Genomic DNA, 21,513 nt, shown 5'->3' on the forward strand with positions numbered 1-21,513 from the left:
AACAGCCCACCATTTTGCTTATTCTAATCTGATAAGTACAAACATTTTTTCCTTATCTATCACATTCTAACCAAGGCAGTTACAAAATTGATACATTCCTTTCAGAAACAGAACTTAAGTTATGAGAGTGAAATACTGTGTAGCTTAGTTACTCTGTAAAATTATAAAGTGCGTAAGGAGACATTCATTTTCTAAGAATCAACATAATGCTGGCTGTAGATTAGCACAATAAATTTGAATATGCAAGAAAACCCAAATTAGAAGCATGAAGCACCTAATATATCTTCCCTTACTCAAGTGAAGGAAACAATGATGTTTTGTTTCTTGCATGTATATATGGACTATGGGCAAAAAGCCATATGCATTAAATTAGCTGCACTTTAGTTCTGCTCTTTGAAATGAAAATCTCTTTGTTTTATCTTCCTTTATAGCTACATTCATATTCCGATGCTGAACAAGACATATTAAGTGAGTGCTTCGCTATGCAGCAGCTTCACCCTTCTTCACAACACATTTTGGATGGGAAGTGTGGGAGATCTATGAGCCACCATGATCTCATTACAGGTGGGAGTATTTCTTATAAACAGCATGTACCACGGAGAACTCAGATTCAGATTCCATCTAACTATAAAGCTCACTAGGTGCCTTGGTCAAAGTCTATTACATCAACTTACCTTTCAGGATTGTTTTAAGGGTATAGTACTCCAAAGAACATATCAGAGAAAGAATGCAATATAGCAAATACCTTCAGACCTGAAATCCAAAAGTAAGATTAAAATCATTTGTTAATAATCTTGTGCTGTCACAAATAAATATGCTGATAATTGGCTTCTGTTTTGAAATATGTCCCTTGAAAGAACTGTTGATGGCATTCTTTTGAGTTCCTGTTTTAGACCGTATAATTATGTATACTTTTTCCAACAAGAAATTATTTATCTGATGGCTAATTCCAATATGACTACTGTTAGGAAAATCAGGAAAATTCACAGAGGACCAATTATTGTGATAGGATTCTCCATGTATCTTCTGCCATCCTGTCATCCACCTAAGTAAAGTCTCTCTGAACATATGGAAGAAGTATGACTTCAGACTGTAAACTTGGCTAAAGAAAGAGGCTTATTCTTTAAGTACATGAAAGCATTAAATTTGAAATGTAGGAAATTTCTGAACAGCTCATTATAGAATAGTGCTATTCCATAATGAGCTGTTTGGAACACGTCAAAAAGATCATGAGGGCATTTGTATTAACAGCCATAATAGATTAAGACAGAAGCAGTAATTATGATCATGCATTTTTACAAGTTCCACTAAGAGACCTTTCCCTGACTTCATGTCCTTCACATGTACATGACCGCACAGTGCAGAATTCCTAGCAGTTTGGTAATTGCTGTCTGATCTCATCTGAAAGAAGTTTTTTTACCATATTATGTAAAATACTTTGTAGCCAGATTGTCATACTGGCATTATTTTGAGCCCAGGTTACCAAATTTAACTTTTTGTTTTTATGTTAGAATGTGCACTAAAGAACAGCCATGCCTTCATTAAGGAATTAGTCCTTGGCCCTCCGATCTGGCTCATGAATGGTTGAACAACTGTTTTTGTTTTGTTTCCGCCATGTATTGCTTTCACAGCTTTTCTCATGTCACATCTGTTGGAACATTACTTGAAAGATGCCACAGAAATAAAGCTCACAACATTGGTTGCAGTGCTTCTTAGCATTGACAGTTAGTCTGGTTGTATTTCTTTTGAAGTGCATCAGCCTCTTAACATTTAAAAATATTATCTGCAATATTATTAAGTCAATCTGAAATGCATCTTTTTAGGGTCTAGTTATATAGAACTGCCTACTGACTTGATACCAGTTATTAGTAATAGTCCAAGTACTTTGGTACTTTGTGGAATTATAAACAAAGAGAGAGTTTGCTTGCCCCAATGAGCTTACCATCTAAAATGTGATAGCGGGAGAGGAGGGAGGACTGGAGAAGTAAGAAAGGTATACACAAGGATAACAGGGGATAGATAGATGTTCATGGAATTGTGGGTGCTTAGGCTTCACTTTAGTGTAGAAGCAGGACTGAAGACTCAGCATCTCCCAATCTAGTAGGTCATCTACACGGGTTAGAGCCATCTAGAGAGACTAAGTTGGAGAAGGACTGAAGTGAATACTTGGCTAAATGGAGCTATTCATTCAGGAATAATGGGTCAGAACCTTGTGGCTAGGGTGCCAGACTGCCAATAGATATTTTTTTTAAATGGAGCATAGAGCAATATAGACATCTTCCCTCCAGGTTCTAATTAGAACCAACAGGTGGGTTGCAGGCAGTGGTAGGATTCCATTTGGAAGGTTAGTTTATTAGAGTGTTAGGGAATCAAATTCTTACGTAGTGTACACAGCAGACTACAGGCTTAAAAATATGCAGTCAAATCTTCTATACAATGCTTCATGCTATTCCCTCTGAAAATATTTGTTTATGCTGGATTGCTTTCTCAAAGAAATCACAACATAAGGAACAGAGTGCTGTGCCACTGGGATTACTTGGTTTGCCCAGAATCTTTTCCCCTAAACTAAGACTACGGCATATTTTAATTATGTCAAGGATGAAAGCTAACATCCAGAGATGTTTTCCAAGACTCTACTCCTGTGTGCTAAATTTCAAAGCAACCCCACGTGCTTAGGCTAAAAGGGGAATATATGTTAAAAGTGCTCTTCATGGTCACTGATTTTGCAGTGCTGCATTTCAAACATTACTAAAACGATGAATACAGCACTACTGCTTCATAGAAAATGCAGGCTTTGAACCCTTACGTAAAGAACAGCAGAAGAACCCAGTTAAACCAGGCAGGGAGCCCAGCTAGCACAGCACTCTGCGGCCAACAGGAGCCAACCAAGAAAAGTACCTCCCCCGTGCCACATGCTAATGTGATTGTGGAATTGTTTTACATAATTTACAGTCCACTTCATGATAGTCCTCTGTGTTAGAACCATTGTTGCCATATCAATTTTACAAGACAGACTAGCTCAAATCCTTGTAATTAATTTGCTATAAATCCAGTTTGAAGCACTGATAGAAGAAAAGAATCACTTCAAACCACTTTGGACATAACCTTTTTCATGAGAGAAATCCTTGGGAAATCCAAAACTTAGTACGTGTTATTGTCTGCCATGAATATGAACAAATGGTTATAACTTTTTTTTTTTTTTTTTACAGACGTGGATGACATTTACAAACATGATATGTTTTTTGAGTGAATGAAGCTTGCCAGTTTTCAGACCAAAAAGGCAGAATAGTTTTTATGACACATTATTAAAATAAAAGAATGCATACATTGTTATTTGTGAATATGATGGGCCATTAAAATGTGAATGTCTTTTTTAGGAGAAACTTTTATCATACTTTATTTCTTAGCAAATATAACTGAATTTTTGGGCACTGTTAGCCTCTCCTGAGAGAATAAAACTTTTCGTCCAGAATTGGTGGGAGGGCAGGATTGTACAAAAGAATCTGGCAGAGGGTTAAAAGGGATTCTTCTTTTCCCATCACTTTAGGAGCAGTTTGTATGAACATGACATATATTGTAGAGATGGGCTTAAAAGAATAATTTGCAAAATTTTGGAAGCGTAGGTGGAATGCAAGTGTTATTATAACTAAACAACAGTTTTAGGGGGTTTCGTTATTTTGCCAGAAATGGGCACTATTTTTGCAGAAATTAGTTTAGAGCTGATAGAATGGGGGTGTAGCACATTCTTGAGAGAAGTATAGCAATAGCATTTGTATTCATTAAAATATCATGCAAGGAATCAAGGAGCCATTTACCAATTCACAAGCACAATGCCACAAATACATTGTGAGAGAAGTACTTGGTGCAAAACTCAGTTTCTTAAAGTAATTGACACACAACCAAGACTCTGGCGTTCAAGCTGCTTGTGCATGGAATGGGTTGGAGCTTTCTCACACTTTGCTGCAGAGAGGCAAAGGCAAAAGCCAATCACTGTGGCATTATGAAGGGCATAAATTCAACAATGCATCTAACCTCTCCCTGCTTGTAAACCTCTCCAGGCACTCCTCCCTTTACCCGCTTTCAGACAGAGATGGTGTTCTTCTCTCACTTTGCTCCATAAGCTGGTTCCTAGGCTTTCTATACTTTATAAGCAGGGGCATAGAAAACAGGACTGTTGGCATGATAGTTCACCTCCAGCTACCTTTAACTCAGAGATTCTCTTTCTAATTTGCAGAGAGGCGGCATCTTTAGAAAACAAAATGGAAAGCAGTTTTTTAGTGCTGATAGTAAACCAAATTCTGAGCATTCCTGCTGCTCCTTCAGCCAAATACAGGTAGTCACATAATGCAATGAAAGGGTGTGTAGTCACTCTTTGTGTAGAAGCAGAATTGTCAATCACAGATCTGCTTTCTACTCTCCATTCTCCCTCGGCCTGTTTTTTGTGTGTGTCTGTGATAGACGCATTACCATTTTTATCTGATTCTAGATTGCCTAAATCACTCTATAGTACTTCTAATCATTTGGGAATAACTTGATTAGTTTTGGAGAAGACCCACATTACTTCAGATGAAGTACAAACTTTTCTGAAGTAGCTTACTGTGGTTTAGAATAGTTTTCAGCAGATCGTATCCCTAGAGTCTTAATCCACTAGGCTATGCTGACCCCAGTTGTGAGATAGATGTTTGTGGGACTTAGAGGCAAATAATACAGTGTTGAGAACTTTTGTTTTGTTTTGCTTTTTCAGAACTTGCAATTGTATTTGTTTTATCTTTGCAGTTACTTGGCAGAATCCCTAAAAAGCCTTTAGCCCAGATGGTCATGATGCTAGTTTTCTAACAGATGTTAGTGCTAAAGGTTAAACCATTTAGATTTTGATGGATGACATGTATTCATAAGCTGAAGTGGTTAATGTGTTAGAAAACCCAAGATACCTTTCCAGAGCTAAGATATATACCAGAAGTCTGCATTTATGCAGCTTATGTGCAGCGCACTGCACCTTAGTGACCACTCCTCACTTGAACATACACAGTGGAACTAAAATAACTAAATATTTTTTCCTTTAGGATCAGTCCAAGGAAACAAAATTTCAGTCTTATGTTCCAATGACCTCTGCTTTACTATAATTGCATAGTTTTTGCAGAACAGACAAATAGTAATTTGCACAGAATGCGAGTTAAAGATATTTCTTGCAAATCAGCAGCATTGGATGTTTCTTAGCAATGATAATGGAGTCAAAATGTCCTAAAATGGCTTTTATTTTAGAGATGTGTTAGCTATCAATTTAAGCAAACAAGCCTAGTGTAAAATGGAATCATGTACCATTTTAAAAACCCCACCTATCCTTTTAGAGGCACTTTACATCTTATGGGAGAAAAGTATAGCACCTTTTAAATGTAACTTTCCACATATGATAAATGGATATGAAATGGTTGCTCTTTAGTTCCCAAATTATGGATGTTCATTAAAATGTCTGCACAGGATACAGCCCATGCAAATAGGGCTCTATCCACATAATCACAGCCTGTTATAATTAATTGGACATTGTGTTGTAAACATGAGAGACCTTTGTTCAACTGGCAGTAAAGCAATCACTGGGATGTTATCACAGTCGTCATATTCATTGTGACCTCATATCTAAAATAGCTTATATGTCTTCCTTCTGTTCATGTCTGAGATGTATGCTGTCATATGCTAGTAAAGGAGATCCTCACAATATCCATATTAAATTTGGTATGGGTTTAAACAGTTAATCCAAATACATCAAATTCTTTTTTTCTACCAAATTCAACACTTCACTTTATATATGATACTTACATTCATATACTTTATATATGGTCCTTAACACCAAAGAAACTAAACATGATACATTCACATATAAGACCCCATGTGTTGAGAAAAATTAAAGAAATAGTTGATACTATTAAATGTGGTGGTCTTGTTCAATATTTTTGGATTGAAACTTTTATTCAAGTAGGACAAATCTCTTTGCCTTCAAAACAGCATCAATTCTTCTAGGTACACTTGCACACAGTTTTCGAAAGAACTTGGCAGGTAGGCTGTTCCAAACATCTTGGAGAACTAACCATAGATCTCCTGTGGATGTAGGCTGCCTCAAATCCTTCTGTCTCTTCATGTAATCCCAGACAGACTCGATGATGTTGAGATCAGGGCTCTGTGGGGGCCAGACCATCACTTCCAGGACTCCTTGTTCTTCTTTATGCTGAAGATAGTTCTTAATGACATTGGCTGTATGTTTGGGGTTGTTGCCTTGCTGCAGAACAAATTTGGGGCCAATCACATGCCTCCCTGATGGTATGGCATGATGGCTAAGTATCTACTTATATTTCTCAACTTTGAGAACACCGTTGATCCTGACCAAATCTCCAACTCCATTTGCAGAAATCCAGCCCCATACTTGCAAGGAACCTCTACCATGCTTTATTGTTGCCTGCAGACACTCATCATTGTAGTGCTCTCCAGCCCTTCAACAAACAAACTGCCTCCTGCTACAGCCAAATATTTCAAATGTTGACACATCAGTCCAGAGCACCTGTTGCCATTTTTCTGCACCCCAGTTGCTATGTTTTCGTGCATAGTTGAGTTGCTTAGCCTTGTTTCCATGTCGGAAGTATGGCTTTCTGGCCGCAATTCTTCCATGAAGACCACTTCTGGCCAGACTTCTCCAGACAGTAGATGGGTGCACCTGAGTCCCACTGGTTTCCACCAGTTCTGTGCTGATGGCGCTGCTGGACATCTTGCAAGTTGAAGGGAAGTAAGCATGATGTGTCTTCCATCTGCTGCATTAAGTTTCCTTGGCCAACCACTGCATCTACAATCCTCAACATTGCCCATTTCTTTGTGCCTCTTCAAAAGAGCTGGAACAGCACATCTTGAAACCCCAGTCTGCTTTGAAATTTTTGCCTGGGAGAGACCTTGCTGATCCAGTAGAACTACCTTGTGTCTTGTTGCTGTGCTCAGTCATGGTGTATGATCTGTGACATGAAACTATCTTCCACAACCTCATCTTAGTAGCAAAGTTTGGCTGCTCCTCACCCAGTTTTAAGCCTCCTACCCAGCTGTTTCTGTTTCAATTAATGACTGTGTTTCAACTTACATATGAAATTGATGATCATTAGCACCTGTTTGGTATAATTGGTTAATCATACACCTGGCTCTAATCCTACAAGATCCCTGACTTTGTGCAAGTGTACAAGTGTAAGAATTGATGCTGTTTTGAAGGCAAAGGGTGGTCACACCAAATATTGATTTGATTTGGATTTCTCTTCTGTTTGCTCACTTTGCATTTTGTAAATTTATAAACATAAATAATTACAATACAGTGAGGCAAAAAAGTATTTAGTCAGCCACCAATTGTGCAAGTTTTCCCACTTAAAAAGATGAGAGAGGCCTGTAATTTTCATCATAGGTATACAGTGGGGCAAAAAAGTATTTAGTTAGCCACCAATTGTGCAGGTTCTCCCACTTAAAAAGATGAGAGAGACCTGTAATTTTCATCATAGGTATACCTCAACTATGAGAGACAAAATGAGAAAAAAAATCCAGAAAATCACATTGTCTGATTTTTAAAGAATTTATTTGCAAATCATGGTGGAAAATAAGTATTTGGTCACCTACAAACAAGCAAGATGTCTGGCTCTCACAGACCTGTAACTACTTCTTTAAAAGGCTCCTCTGTCCTCCACTCGTTACCTGTAGTAATGGCACCTGTTTGACCTTGTTATCAGTATAAAAGACACCTGTCCACAACCTCAAACAGTCACACTCCAAACTCCACTATGGCCGAGACCAAAGAGCTGTCGAAGGACACCAGAAACAAAATTGTAGAGCTGCATCAGGTTGGGAAGACTGAATCTGCAATAGGCAAGCAGCTTGGTGTGAAGAAATCAACTGTGGGAGCAATAATTAGAAAATGGAAGACATACAAGACCACTGATAATCTCCCTTGATCTGGGGCTCTATGCAAGATCTCACCCTGTGGTAGATCAAAATGATCTTGTGATCTTGTCAAAATGATCACAAGAACAGTGAGCAAAAATCCCAGAACCACACGGGGGGACCTAGTGAATGACCTGCAGAGAGCTGGGACCAAAGTAACAAAGGCTACCATCAGTAACACACTACGCTGCCAGGGACTCAAATCCTGCAGTGCCAGATGTGTCCCCCTGCCTAAGCCAGTACATGTCCGGGCCCGTCTGAAGTTTGCTAGAGAGCATTTGGATGATCCAGAAGAGGATTGGGAGAATGTCATATGGTCAGATGAAACCAAAGTAGAATGTTTTGGTCTAAACTCATGTTTGGAGGAGAGAGAATGCTGAGTTGCATCCAAAGAACACCATACCTACTGTGAAGCATGGGGGTGGAAACATCATGCTTTGGGGCTGTTTTTCTGCAAAGGGACCAGGACGACGGATCCGTGTAAAGGAAAGAATGAATGGGGCCATGTATCGTGAGTTTTTGAGTGAACACTTCCTTCCATCAGCAAGGGCACTGAAGATGAAGCGTGGCTGGGTCTTTCAGCATGACAATGATCCCAAACACACCGCCTGGGCAACAAAGGAGTGGCTTCATAAGAAGCATTTCAAGGTCCTTGAGTGGCCTGGCCAGTCTCCAGATCTCAACCCCATGGAAAACCTTTGGAGGGAGTTGGAAATCCGTGTTGCCCAGCGACAGCCCAAAACATCACTGCTCTAGAGGAGATCTGCATGGAGGAATGGACCAAAATACCAGCAACAGTGTGTGAAAACCTTGTGAAGACTTACAGAAAACGTTTGACCTCTGTCATTGCCAACAAAGGATATATAACAAAGTATTGAGATGAACTTTTGATATTGACCGAATACTTATTTCCCCCCATGATTTGCAAATAAATTCTTTAAAAATCAGACAATGTGATTTTCTGGATTTTTTTCCCCATTTTGTCTCTCATAGTTGAGGTATACCTATGATGAAAATTACAGGCCTCTCTCATCTTTTTAAGTGGGAGAACCTGCACAATTGGTGGCTGGCTAAATACTTTTTTGCCCCACTGTATATATTTTTGAAAGCATTCTTACTTTACAGCATTTTTTCACACCTGCCTAAAACTTTTGCACAGTACTGTATATCCTAGATAGGCAGTGTTGGTTGTAGAATTACTATTGATAGGTCTATGAATTCAAGACAAAAAATGTATCAACAGTATGATAAATGCAGACTCTATAAATTAATGTTCCATCTTCTGTATTATATTTCTAACATTAAGGAAAATGTAACTATGCCTTGTTAAGCATTCTCTGAATTGTCCAATAAATTTGAAGTACTGTTGCATGAACCACATTTGAGATCAAAAGAAGCTTGTTTCACAGTTCTAAAACAACCTGCCACTGGTTTAAAATGACATCTAATTTTAGAGTTTGCATACCTGTCAGTTTTTAGGGATTAAAACAAAATGGGACTCCAGATGCATGTCTAGACATTGTAGATAGACTAATATGCTTGATCTTTGTTCTTACATAGAATTAGCCAAAATAATTTTCTGATATCTAATAGCAGCCAAAATAGTTTATCATACTGAAGACAGAAGTTAAAGCTGCAAACCTTACTTGGAACTATCTGTGCTTAAGGTCTTTGATTTCACTGGATGCCTATTTACCCAATTTTGCATAGGATGAAGGAAAAGAATATTTAGTGTGCAAATAGAAGATAATTGTGAAAACAGTCAATTTATTGTAGTTGTTCTTCAATCAGGTTATTTGTAAAAAAACATTAACAATGTACTGCACATTCATTCCACAAATAACATTTCAGAAATAACTTAGATCATAGTTTACCAACAAGTGTAAAAAAAAATAAAATTGTTCTTTACAATGTAATTCTGAGTACTGAGTAAATAAGGAAGTGATTTAAAAGATCTGTACTTCTATATATAAACCACCCCTGTGCATTCCAGGCCAAAGAGTTTATTGATTAGACTGTAATTTCTCATTTAGTTTTAAGGTGTTTAAATTTGTTAGAAATTTATCTGAAGGACCAAAGCTTTTCTTTCTGTCTGTCTGTCTATCACATTTATATAGCCGCTCATCTCACAAAGCAACTCTGGGCAGTTATATAAATGTGATATATAAATAAAACTATTTACTAAGATTGATTCAATTTAAATCAAACCTATTTATAATAGAATTGTGCCTTTAAATATAGGAAAAAACTGTTGTCCTGTCTTACAAAAGCAAAGAATATAGATTTCTTTCCCTTAACTTTCATATTGGTTTCTTAACTTCTTTCTTTCCTAATTAGCTCTGATCCTTGTTCCTCTGTAATATTCTACTTTCTTTACTCTGTTCTCTGTGTGAAGTTATTACAGTTTGAATGATAAGGGTAATACAACAGCAGCTTAGATTACCCATAATCCTGCTTCTTTGCAAGTGTCTCAACTAAATCCTATCGCAGTCCACAATTATAAGGTTGTGTCTTAACTTCCAAATCATTACTCCTACGTATGTAAATACTCTGTTGTTTGCAAGATGTTTTGTTAGCAAACCCACATCAAAGTAAGAATTTCGCCACATTAGATTGATTTATTGAAGGTGTCATTTGGGCAGAGCCAGTAGGACATATCTAAACTACTTTTAGGGACCAATTAGTATAGATTGTACTACTCATCTGATTGTTGTAAGACCTAGATATTTTTAGTTTGATATGATAGTTATATTCAGAAGCAAGTCCCAAATGAAATTGCCTACCCTCTTTGTTCATGTCAATACAAATGGTTCGTTTATTTATTCAGAACTCAAAACCGCAGCTTTTCAGACAGTGTAAGCTTTCTGGAAGTGAATGGCTCTCCTTATTCCATGTCTGGGAGGACCTGTATTTTTCAGGAATCTAAACATTTGCTTCCCCCCGCCTGCCTTTTTTTTACCTATTAAATTTGCTGTTTATTTAATTTCTACTCCAATCAAATAGCAAAATAGCAGCAATGTAATGTCTAGCAATAATATATTAGATCTTTTTAAAATGCCATATGGATGTTAGCATACAGGTTAAGCATCCCAAGCTGTCCTAAAAAGAAATGATAACACCCTGAAATCACACAGGTGTCTGATATATAAATGAAAACAGAGGCAGAATCAATTATACTGTCTGCAGAGAATAAAATGATAAAACAACATTTTCTTTAACAGTTAGTAATAGCTTCTCATTTATTCTCAAAGGGACTTTCCCTCAATATATGAAAAGGCTTGTGGTTGGAACACTTATAAAAATATGAGGAAAAGGCGGAAATGTGGAGAGAGCTAACGCAGATTATGTGCAAGTCCATCAGTTTGTTCCAAAGCCAAATGGGAAGGATTAATGGGAAGATGAAGTCAGCAAACTGGGATTAAAAAAATGCAAGTTTCAGGAAACCAGTTTGAGTCTTGAAGGATGTTAGTTTATCCCATTCAAAGATATATAGGTCACTAGACTTGTATTATTTCTTACTTATGTTCATATAATTTCTTTATTGGTTTTAGACGGTTAGTGATGAAATTATATCTGTCTTTCATGACAAGAATATGAGCCCATGGGCCTTGAAAAAAATATTTGTTTTATTTGTGACCAGAAATAAAAATAGATCTATGCATAAAAATAATGTTACCTTTAGCTTGCTAAGGCATTATTTTAAAGATGGTATACACTAGCAGAAAAACATAATTCAAGGTGCCCAGTCATAAAAATAGTTCTATCTTAATCTAAAAAAGAATTGGGACAGATATCGTGTTCACTATGTCCTTCCCCTCCTCCTTTTGCCCTTCTGTTCAGGCAAGCATATTTCTCATGCAGGCAGCTCACCTCATGAACAATATTAGGAAAATTAAGAGTTGCAGAGCTTTTACACTTTACAATGACACTCTCCAGTCATTTGATTTTAAATGGCCACTCCATTGTGGCTCAGATGAAGACTTGGTTATATCAAGGAACAGAATTCAACAACAAACTGACTTCTCAGTGGTTGAACTGCAGTCCTCCTGGTGGGATGTCTTCCTTAGTCTATCACAGCCTGATTCAAACAATTTCACTGCAACTAAAATTACTTAATTTGTGGTTTTTATCTCCAAAATTGCTCTGTGCTAAGGGGAAGGAGTGCATTTTTATTTCTACCAATCAGTCAGTTCATCTTGGTAAATTCCTGTCTGCTATGCATGTAAATCCTAAAGCTCCTGTATTATCCTAATTCCCCATATTTCTTAGTCAGAAGTGAGCGATTAATGTAGCCTAATTCCATGTTGGGATCATTGAGATTATCTGGCTCCCTTTCAGTCAGGATTCAGACCTGGACATGGGAATGGAATGGCATTGGGCACTCAGGTAGATAACTTAGGTGCAAGACATGGATGAAATAGGTACAGCCCTCCTGGTCCTCTTGCTGGTGTTTGCCACCCTCAACCATGGTATTCCTCTGGTCTGCCTGTGATGCTTGGGAGTAGGGGGATACTGTTTTAGAATGGTTCTGCTCTTTTCTGAGTGAACAGTTCCAGTTGGTGGTTATAGGGAAGAACAACCATCACGGAGAAATATCTCCTTATGGTTTCAGCCTCCCTGATTTCAGAGCAGTAGGAAATTACAAGCAACTCTTTCTGAGATTTTCATATTGGGTGGGTCAGTCCTTTTTTTTTTTTTAATAATTTTTATTGAAGTTTTTCAACAGAATTAAAAATAGTACAAATTTTGAATTAAAGAAGAAAAAAGAAAAGTAATAAAGTCAAAAAAAATATAGGAAAAAAATAGAATAGAGGAAAGGAAAGGAAAGGAAAGGAAAGGAAAGGAAAGGAAAGGAAAGGAAAGGAAAGGAAAGGATCTAAAGAAGTGGCTTCTGATCTTCTTGACAGCAATTATAGATACATTTGTATTTTACCCTCATAAATCACAAGTTCATTTTTCTCTTTTTTCAGCAAAAAGTCCATAAGGATTTCCCAGTCACTAGTAAATGTAGTTATTGAACTTTCCCTAATCAAATAAGTTAATTTTACCATCTCTGCTAGTTCTGTCATCTTCATCAACCAATCCTCTGATGTGGGTATTTCAGAATCTTTCCATTTTTGCGCAAATAATAGCCTCACAGTAGTAATCATATATAAAAATAATCTTCCATGGCTCTTTTCTAGTTGACTGTCTAGTTTTCTAGTTGACTGTCCATTAATCCCAGCAAGAAAAGTTCTGGTTTTAGTTGAATTTTGTTCTTTAAAATTCTTTGCATCATTATATGTGTTTGAACCCAAATATTTCTGGCTTTTTTACAAGTTCACCAGGCATGATAAAATGACCTTTCATGTTATCCATATTTCCAGTGTAAATTTGAAGTACCTTTATACATTCTAGACAAATTTTCTGGAGTCATATATCAGTGGTACATCATTTTATAAAAATTCTCTTTTAAGTTATAACATAATGTAAATTTCAAACCTTTTAACCACATATTTAAATTCCATCAATATGTTATTTCCACATATTTTTCCATCAATATGTCCAAAGTTCTTAGCCCATTTTATCATGCGGCCTTTCATTTGTTCTTCTTCCGTATCAAATTTCAATAAGAGTTTATACATTTTAGCAATTACATGCTCATCATTTGTATTCAACCTCAAATTCTGTCTTCTGCTGCTCAGTTCCAAATGTCCTGTTATCTACCTTAAATCTTTCTCTTAACTGTGCATACAAAAACCATTGAAAACTAAATCCTCTGCAGCCAGTTGCTCTTGGATGGGTCAATACTAATTGAAGTTAGTTAGTTAGTTAGTTAGTTATTGCCACCAAGTTATTGAGCGTTAAAAAGGAAATTAAACAAATTCATGGCAAATAAGGCTATCAGTAGTTATTAATCATGATGGTAATATCTTATTTTTAATGTTGGAGGCAGTATGTCTTTTAGTACAAGTTGCTGGGAAACATACATTAAAAACTGTTATTATCCCATCTTTAGTTTTGTATGCACTGTGGAAACAAACTACTGGATCCACTTCAGTTTTTCTTACATTCTTCATAATTAGGATATACATGATTTTATATTTGCAAAACCTGGAAGGTATCTTCACTCTCAGAACATCACAATGTAAGACAAAGTTTCTGTTCATTGACTGATACTGATAGGTAGCTTAGGAAGAATGATTATGAAGAGATCATTACAGTAGTGCCACTCTTTCTAACCAAATCCAGGAAGAGAATCCAGGAAGCAGTGAGAAACCTAGCCTATTACAACTTGTTTGAGACACCTGTGCTAAGGAGACACTTTTTTGAGAAAGTGTAAAAAGTGTTCACTGACAGATGTTTTCTTTCCTTAGGCATGTATACTAGTTCCAACACAAACCACAATGGACCATCACCTGGCCTCCTACCACCACATCAAGATGTACTGTCAAGGCAACATATACTTGAGTCACCCCTCACTAGTGCACATCATCATGTATCATCCATAGAAAGTGATGGAGAAGGGTATGTAATAAAATAGTATTTTTCCATTTTTAAGATTCCAACTTTCTCTTTTTAACTAATTTGGGGCCTCCTGAACCCAGGAACAGTCATGTTTCAAAGATGAATGTAAGAAGATTTTTGCATGCAGTCATGTGTATTCAGCCTGCTGTCGCATGTGAAGCTTCACTGACTGGGAATTATTCTTCCATGGGCATTAGAAAAAGAAAGAATAATCTCTCTCTAAACTCCTTCTTAAAGATACTTATTGGGAATGAAAGACAAAATAGCTCTTTCTGAGCTTCCTTTCTAAATCACATTAGAGTGGCGGGACACTTACAGTGCTATTTTGCTAAGAAGCCAATATGAATCCCTAGAGGGGATGGAAGGTCACTTATTGGTCCCTGGAACTTTTAGGAGGATAGCCATGTTAGATTGTGATAGCAAAAAATCTGAAAGAGTCTGGTTGCACCCTTTCTGACTAACAAACTATTTTAAAAGGTAAAGCTTTTGTGTAACTCACTTCATCAGATGCATAGAGCTACATTTCCATCTATTTTTTCTCTGGAACTTGAGATCTGTGCTCATACCTCCCCATGTCCTGAGTATATGCATCTTGGGAATTACATTTTCTTTTACATTAAATGTGGGTAAGTGGGGATACATATATACACACTTTTAAAAGATAGTTCTGAAAACTACGGTTGTGCGGTAAAATTGGATAAACTAAATGCCATTGAGTTCAAAACAAATTATAGATGGCAGTATTTTATTTCAAAAGTATACTTAAGAAAAGAGGTTAAGATTGTAGCTTCTAATGATGACAGGCCTTTAGGGTGGAGAAAGAGAAAATTATATGTGACCCATAATAATTCCTGTAACTGTATGTCTTACTAAACTAGCATCTATCAACCCTGTTTGGATAGTGGGAAAATTAAGTTTCCTGAGGTCCGGTAATTTTTCAGACATTCAAAAACTTAGTATATTTAAAGAAACTGGAGCTTCCATTCAATTTCTATTAGAAAGTTTTCCCATGCTGCAATTTTAAAAGGTTGCTCCTTTGGCCACCCAGCTTTTGTTCTATTTTGACTTTTCTCTCATAAAAAACTTGAATCACACACTGCAATGGAAGTGATCTTTAGTTTTGAGAAGTAAATAAAAACTGGAAGAAGCTGTTTGCAATTGAAATGTGGAGCTTGTAGATGTTCCCTAAACAGTATTTAAAGGAAATGGTTTTGTTTCTGAGTCTGTTCTAGTATTGCCCAATTATGCTTAGGTTCCAACTTGTTAAGCAACAAAACCAAGTGTTTAATGGCTAGTCTTTGCAGAATTGTAAATACAATTTTGGATTATTGCTCAGAGTTCTTGCCTTCTAATAGATAGGAGGGAACTAATCACTTAATCTAGAACTCCATAATATGATAAGCAGGTGATGAAGTTTGTTTACACAGAGTAAATTTACTGATCCTTGGCAAGCCACAAGCTCTGAGAATTGTAGCCCCAACATCGTATTCAGACTGTTATCTGAGAAAGGAACATTGACCCATTTATATTTATAAGAAAGCCATAGCATACATACACACACACACACACACGCACACACACACACACACACACTCATAGCCTTTTTGAAATAACTTACTATACTACTTTCTAAAATACTTTATGAGGTAAAAAAGATTATAACTGAAAGACTAGAATTTTTTCTTTTATAAAATTTCATTAAATTCTACCCTGAAGGAGTAGGATATTGGGAATACAAATGGAGGGTGGCTTTTTGTTTGTTTGTTTGTTTGTTCTTCTTTCTTCACTAGCTTCCTCAGGCCTACATTGTCCCCTGTTTTCCCCTTCCCATTGTCATGATACTGATGATGATCAATCTTAAGAAAACCCATATTTCAGAGTCTTTTGCTTGGCTATATACTACTGATTGATTTATTCCTTTCCATTGATGTAATCTCTATTGTGTCAAAAGCATATGAAATAAGCCAAGTGATTTCACTTTTTATTGGATGTTCCCCCATAAGCTTCAGCCAGGAACAAATTTAATATTTACTGGCTATGATAGTAATTGGATTGGATTTGGATATATACATGGAGGAACATGGTAATCTAAAAAAGCAAACAGTGTCACTAGCAGTGTGCTTTTAACCATGCTTTTTTTCAGAAGCAAGTCTAACATTTAATGGACTTTAATCCAGAATCTATTTGCCTGAGAACTAGAAATGCCTGAAAAGTACCAAAACTAACACTCCAGCACATATTGTTTTGAATACTTGCTTTAAAATTAGATTTTAAAAAATCTAGTTATCATGTTGATGGTACAGTGAATTACTCTGACTTGTTACCTGTTATAGTAAATGCAACTGGCTTGTGGCTTAATTTTTGGGTTGCATATAGAAGAATATCTCTAACTTTAGAAGTTTAAGACAAATTAAATTAGAAAATATTTTATATCTCAGATTATAGCGGGGGTGGTGGTGTATGCAAATATATGATAGCCATTTTATGCCACTAGTTTATAGTACTATTTATTCTAGCCATAGTGATCTCACTAGCAGGATTTGTTTCAGCAGCAGAATTTGTAGCAGTTTTCTGTCACAGTAAGTTTTTCAATAGATTCTGCTTAGAGAGGTCCACATCTGCTATGCTGAATTTTGAAGTAACCCACCAATTGTTTTCAACACAAGGCATTCTCTATAATCCTATAGTTTTGTATTTGGGAACATCTTAAGACAAAGAATTGCAGTGTCATGGAAAGGGTTAGTAGTGAATGGTGCATTGGTCCTCTCTTCATTGAAACCTAGCTGCTGTCATTTGCTTGAGGTAAGCTAGTAAACTGATGTTCCATCCAGACAAGTTTGAAACACTGCATTTGAATGGCTCTTCATAGCAAATTAAGGGATTGAATCTTTTCTGAAGGGCTTGTCAGGACTTTGGGACTGTTTCTGGATCCATCACTGCCAGAAGAAGCTCTAATGGATTCTGTGGCATGGAACGCTTTTTATCAATTGGTATCACATACTCATGCTGCCTGGAAGTGGATAATCCACCATGATTCATGCTCCACCTCTGTTACTGTAATGTACATGGGTCTGCTTTTGAAGATAATCTATAATCTTTATCTAGTGCAAAATATGACCTTGAGAGATTTCATTGGAATTTTTGCAGTCATATTTGCCACCTCTTAATTATCTTGGCTTCCAACTTTTTACTGGCCCAATTCAAATTTCTGGTTTGAATTTATAAAGGAAAATCTGCTTTGGAACCCCGGGTGATTCAATGCACTCTCTCATAGATATCTACCCATACTCCAAGGTCATCTGTGGAAATCTTTCCCGAAGTAACACTTTTCTGTGATGCCTTGATAGTAGGGACAAAGAGAAGGCAATAAGATTGAATCTGGATTGTTCTTCCAAGTGAAGTTTGTCCCATGTGCTCTCATTACTATTGCTTTGACAGTATGTAAAGCATTTTCTATTTTTCCAGGCTTTTAAAATAATATAATATGTAGATATATTCTATCTATGTTAAGATCACTTTTTTAATATCTTATTTTAGGCCCTGTCATTCTCTGATGATGGTTGCACTTCATATTTTTATTATTTTACTAATTTTATCTTACAGATTTGTTTTCTTTAGTGCTTTATTGTATTTTATTGCATACATTTTACAGAGGCCAGAAACATTGTTTGATACACTATTGAATATGGTTATTAACCATAACAATAAAAATGCCAAAATAAGTAACACCCAAATCTGCTCTGAGCTTCCTAAGATCACAGAAGAATGTTTTGTGGCATAGAATGCAGTTGAAATAATCACACAAAAGGCTAATGCTATTACTTGCTAACACAAGGCCAACATTCCTTTTCAGAGTTTTCAGCAATATTATATTAATAATTAATATAATTAATTAACTGATTCATTGGTGTATTCATTTAGGCTATTGAAATGCTGTACCTTTGTCAATACAGGTAGTTCTCACTTACCGAATGCAATTGGGACTGGCAACTCTGTTGCTAAGCAGTCCGGTCATTAAGTGAAATGTCACATGACCGCACTGACTTAAGACATCTGTTCTGGCTGCGGTCGTTAAATGGATTACCACGAGTCATTAAGTACAGTGTCACATGACTGTGATTTGCAACTTGTTGCCAGCTTCCCCATTGACTTTGCTTGTCAGAAGCCAGCTGTGAAGGTCACAAATGGCTAACATGTGACCGTGGGATGCTATGGCCATAGTAAATGCTCACTGGTTGCCAAGCGCACAAATTGCAATCATGTGACTGCGGGGGCACTGTGACAGCCGCAACTTTGAGGACCAGTCCTAAATCTTCTTTTTCAGGTCTATCATAACTTTGAACAATCACTGAATGAGCAGTCAGTAAGCAAGGACGATCTGTAGTAGACATACAATATGTTCCATAGATAAAAATGTATACAGATTACTTCACAAATTCGATCTGTGGCCATCATTTTCTGTACAAGCTGCTTTACACTTTTGGCAAGCTACAGCATTTTGCCTCATTTATCACCTATCTCAGCTTCTTTGTTGAAATATACTGAATGTACAAAATTTCTACACCATGAACCAATGTGATGACAGGGTTGGATTCTTGAGTTTAAGTCTTTGGGACGGAGCAAAACGATTGCTATCACAAACTGTAATGACTGACTCACCAAATATGAAAGAAGCCAAACACTACAAGATGCTGAGCACAAGAAGTCTACTCATGTTTGACAGAAAGGCTAAGAATTTGATTTAAAGCCTTTTTTTAAAGCAACAACAAAAAAAGACCCTTGTTATTCTGTTCTTTGCCAAAGTCAGTAACAAGGGCAGCACTCAGTTTTCCCAAAAGGTTTTTAAAAACATTTAAATAGTTTGACAAAAAATATTTAATTTACTTGAAAATGTTCTAACAAAATCTGACTTCATTACCAAATATATTTACCCTGGCTACATATGAGAAGTATTTATTTCCCTTTAATAAAGAAGTGTCTGACGCATAGAGAATGCTGGATCAAGTAACTTTATACCAATTTATATTAATATTAATTAAAGAATGTTGTATTTAGAAATAGTTTGGCATATAAAAAGCAGAGCTTGTCATGTTAGAGGTTTTTTGTTATTGTTTTTAAAGTTTCAGGTGTTATATTAACATTACTTACACTTGCCAGTTTGATTTGTAGAGCCTGAAAATTGGTGTGGGGGAGGGGACCCTATATTTTATATATGTCTGCCCTTCAGAAGATAATGGCAGCTACGTGTGATGGGTGTGGTGGCTAAGTATAGTTGCAATCTGCAAAGAAATACGTCTCACAACATGCACTAAAACCATCTTGAACGCCTCTCAGTGCTTGTCCCATTGTGGTTGCTTTTGACAAGCTCAATGGTTGTTTCTAGCACTGTTTCACTCTTCACAGAAGAGTAGAATTGCCATCTTTAGCAAGGTGGGAACCTCCTCCATCTGTAAAGCCATTATTCATAATCCTGGACAGTCTGTGGCACAGTATGCCACTTCCTTAAAGAGAAATATTTCTCAGAAACATATTTGCAAAAACAAATACTATTAAATGGCCCCCAAGAGGCTTTCCTAGGAGACTCAAAATTTGTGCTAAATAACTCTTTTATTTCAGTATTTTTCACATGATCATTCATATTTAGAATCTCTTGTATGGGGGACAACATGTTACTTAATATTAGGAGTAATGTAAGATTTAAAAAGATCTTACGTTAGATTTTCACTTAAAAAAGAAAGTAGATATAAGCTATAATCCTATATACATTTCCCTGAAGCAAAGTCTCATGGAATTAAATAGGGCTTATTTCTGAATAGGAAGGCAAAGAACTGCATTTTTTCAGTGCCTATTTGTGTTTGCCTCTAGCAACCTTGTACAAATAAAGCTTATGGAAAAATATGTTTGTATACCAGTTCAAATTTTGCTTTAGAATAATGTTAAATATTGATTATACTTTGGTGCATATTGGTTGTAAGGCACTTTAGATTTCTGGCTGACAAGGATTCAAGGGGGAAAAAAATCTTAAGAGATGATAAGCCTGTCAAGTAACAGGGACTCAAAGAAAAAAGTATTTCTGCCAAGCGTGATAGACATATGTGTGGAAGAACAAAATGCATAGTTGACAACTGGAGCTTATTAAAGTTTCAACTGAACCAGCATTTGAATCCTTAGTTGAATAGGCAAGAATCGTACATGAATGAGGAGAATTGATGGATCCCATGTGTATAGTACTTTTTTGTTATCCTAGTTTAGTGGCAGAGCTTTAAGGGATAGATTTAAAATAAAGAACATTTGTTGGATTAGTGAGATTCCATAATTGGATGTGGGATCCAGCAGTTAGGCTTTTACTGTTTATGAGCGAAGTGACTTCTCCAGAGAGCAGATAGGCCGCTTGCGCAGAACATAAGAAACTGACACGGTCTTTGCTAAATGCAAAACACATGGGGATGCTTTTTCATTTTAAATGTTTTTGTGAACATTGAGGAACAATCTTGCAATCAGTGAGGAAAAAATGAATACCTCAAATAGGATTTGGCCTAGTGTTGTGTTAACATTTCAGTGGGAAATAGATAAAACTTTTATCTTTCATTCGGCAGAGTATAATACATGCCTTACTAATAGGATTCTTGAATATAGCATTGCATAATGATTTCACTGGATAGGATACTGCCTTTTTTATAAGTTAGGCTCTCTTCTCAAAAGCATTAAAAATAACTAGTTAAGTAAGATTTATGGAACAAAATTGGCCATTGTTGGTTGATAGATACACACGCATAAATATATGCACACACAGTATATTTATTGTATTGCACAAAATAACTTTTATTAATTATAGTAATTACTGGGAGAAGGCTAAATAATTTCCACAGTGAAAATGTAGTTTAATCTGTATAATGTAATCAGAGACGAGGGAGAGGGCTCAAAATATCTGATCTAACTAGCCTTCCCAAACCTTATGCCCTTCAACGTCTTGGACTATGCCTTTGATAATTTCTAGCCAGCGCAATTATTGTTCTGAGTTGTAGCCTAATGAGCAAAGTGAGAGGAAGC

General features: G+C 36.5%; 1 protein-coding gene across 2 annotated transcripts in view; it reads left to right on the forward strand.

The window, feature by feature from the left end:
- Window positions 1-21,513, forward strand: part of GLIS1 (GLIS family zinc finger 1) — a 143,313-nt gene that overhangs the window by 100,818 nt on the left and 20,982 nt on the right. For both annotated transcript variants that reach the window (XM_088153803.1, XM_088153802.1), the window contains exons 6-7: window positions 432-564; window positions 14,313-14,463. In XM_088153803.1, coding sequence (XP_088009929.1) covers window positions 432-564; window positions 14,313-14,463 — 284 coding nt within the window. The remainder of the gene's footprint in view (window positions 1-431; window positions 565-14,312; window positions 14,464-21,513) is intronic.

This window comes from Python bivittatus, unplaced genomic scaffold (assembly GCF_059951505.1).
Source record: "Python bivittatus isolate LINGU-HERP-01145 unplaced genomic scaffold, Pbiv_v1 ctg000700_np1212, whole genome shotgun sequence".
Taxonomy (NCBI): Eukaryota; Metazoa; Chordata; class Lepidosauria; order Squamata; family Pythonidae; genus Python; species Python bivittatus.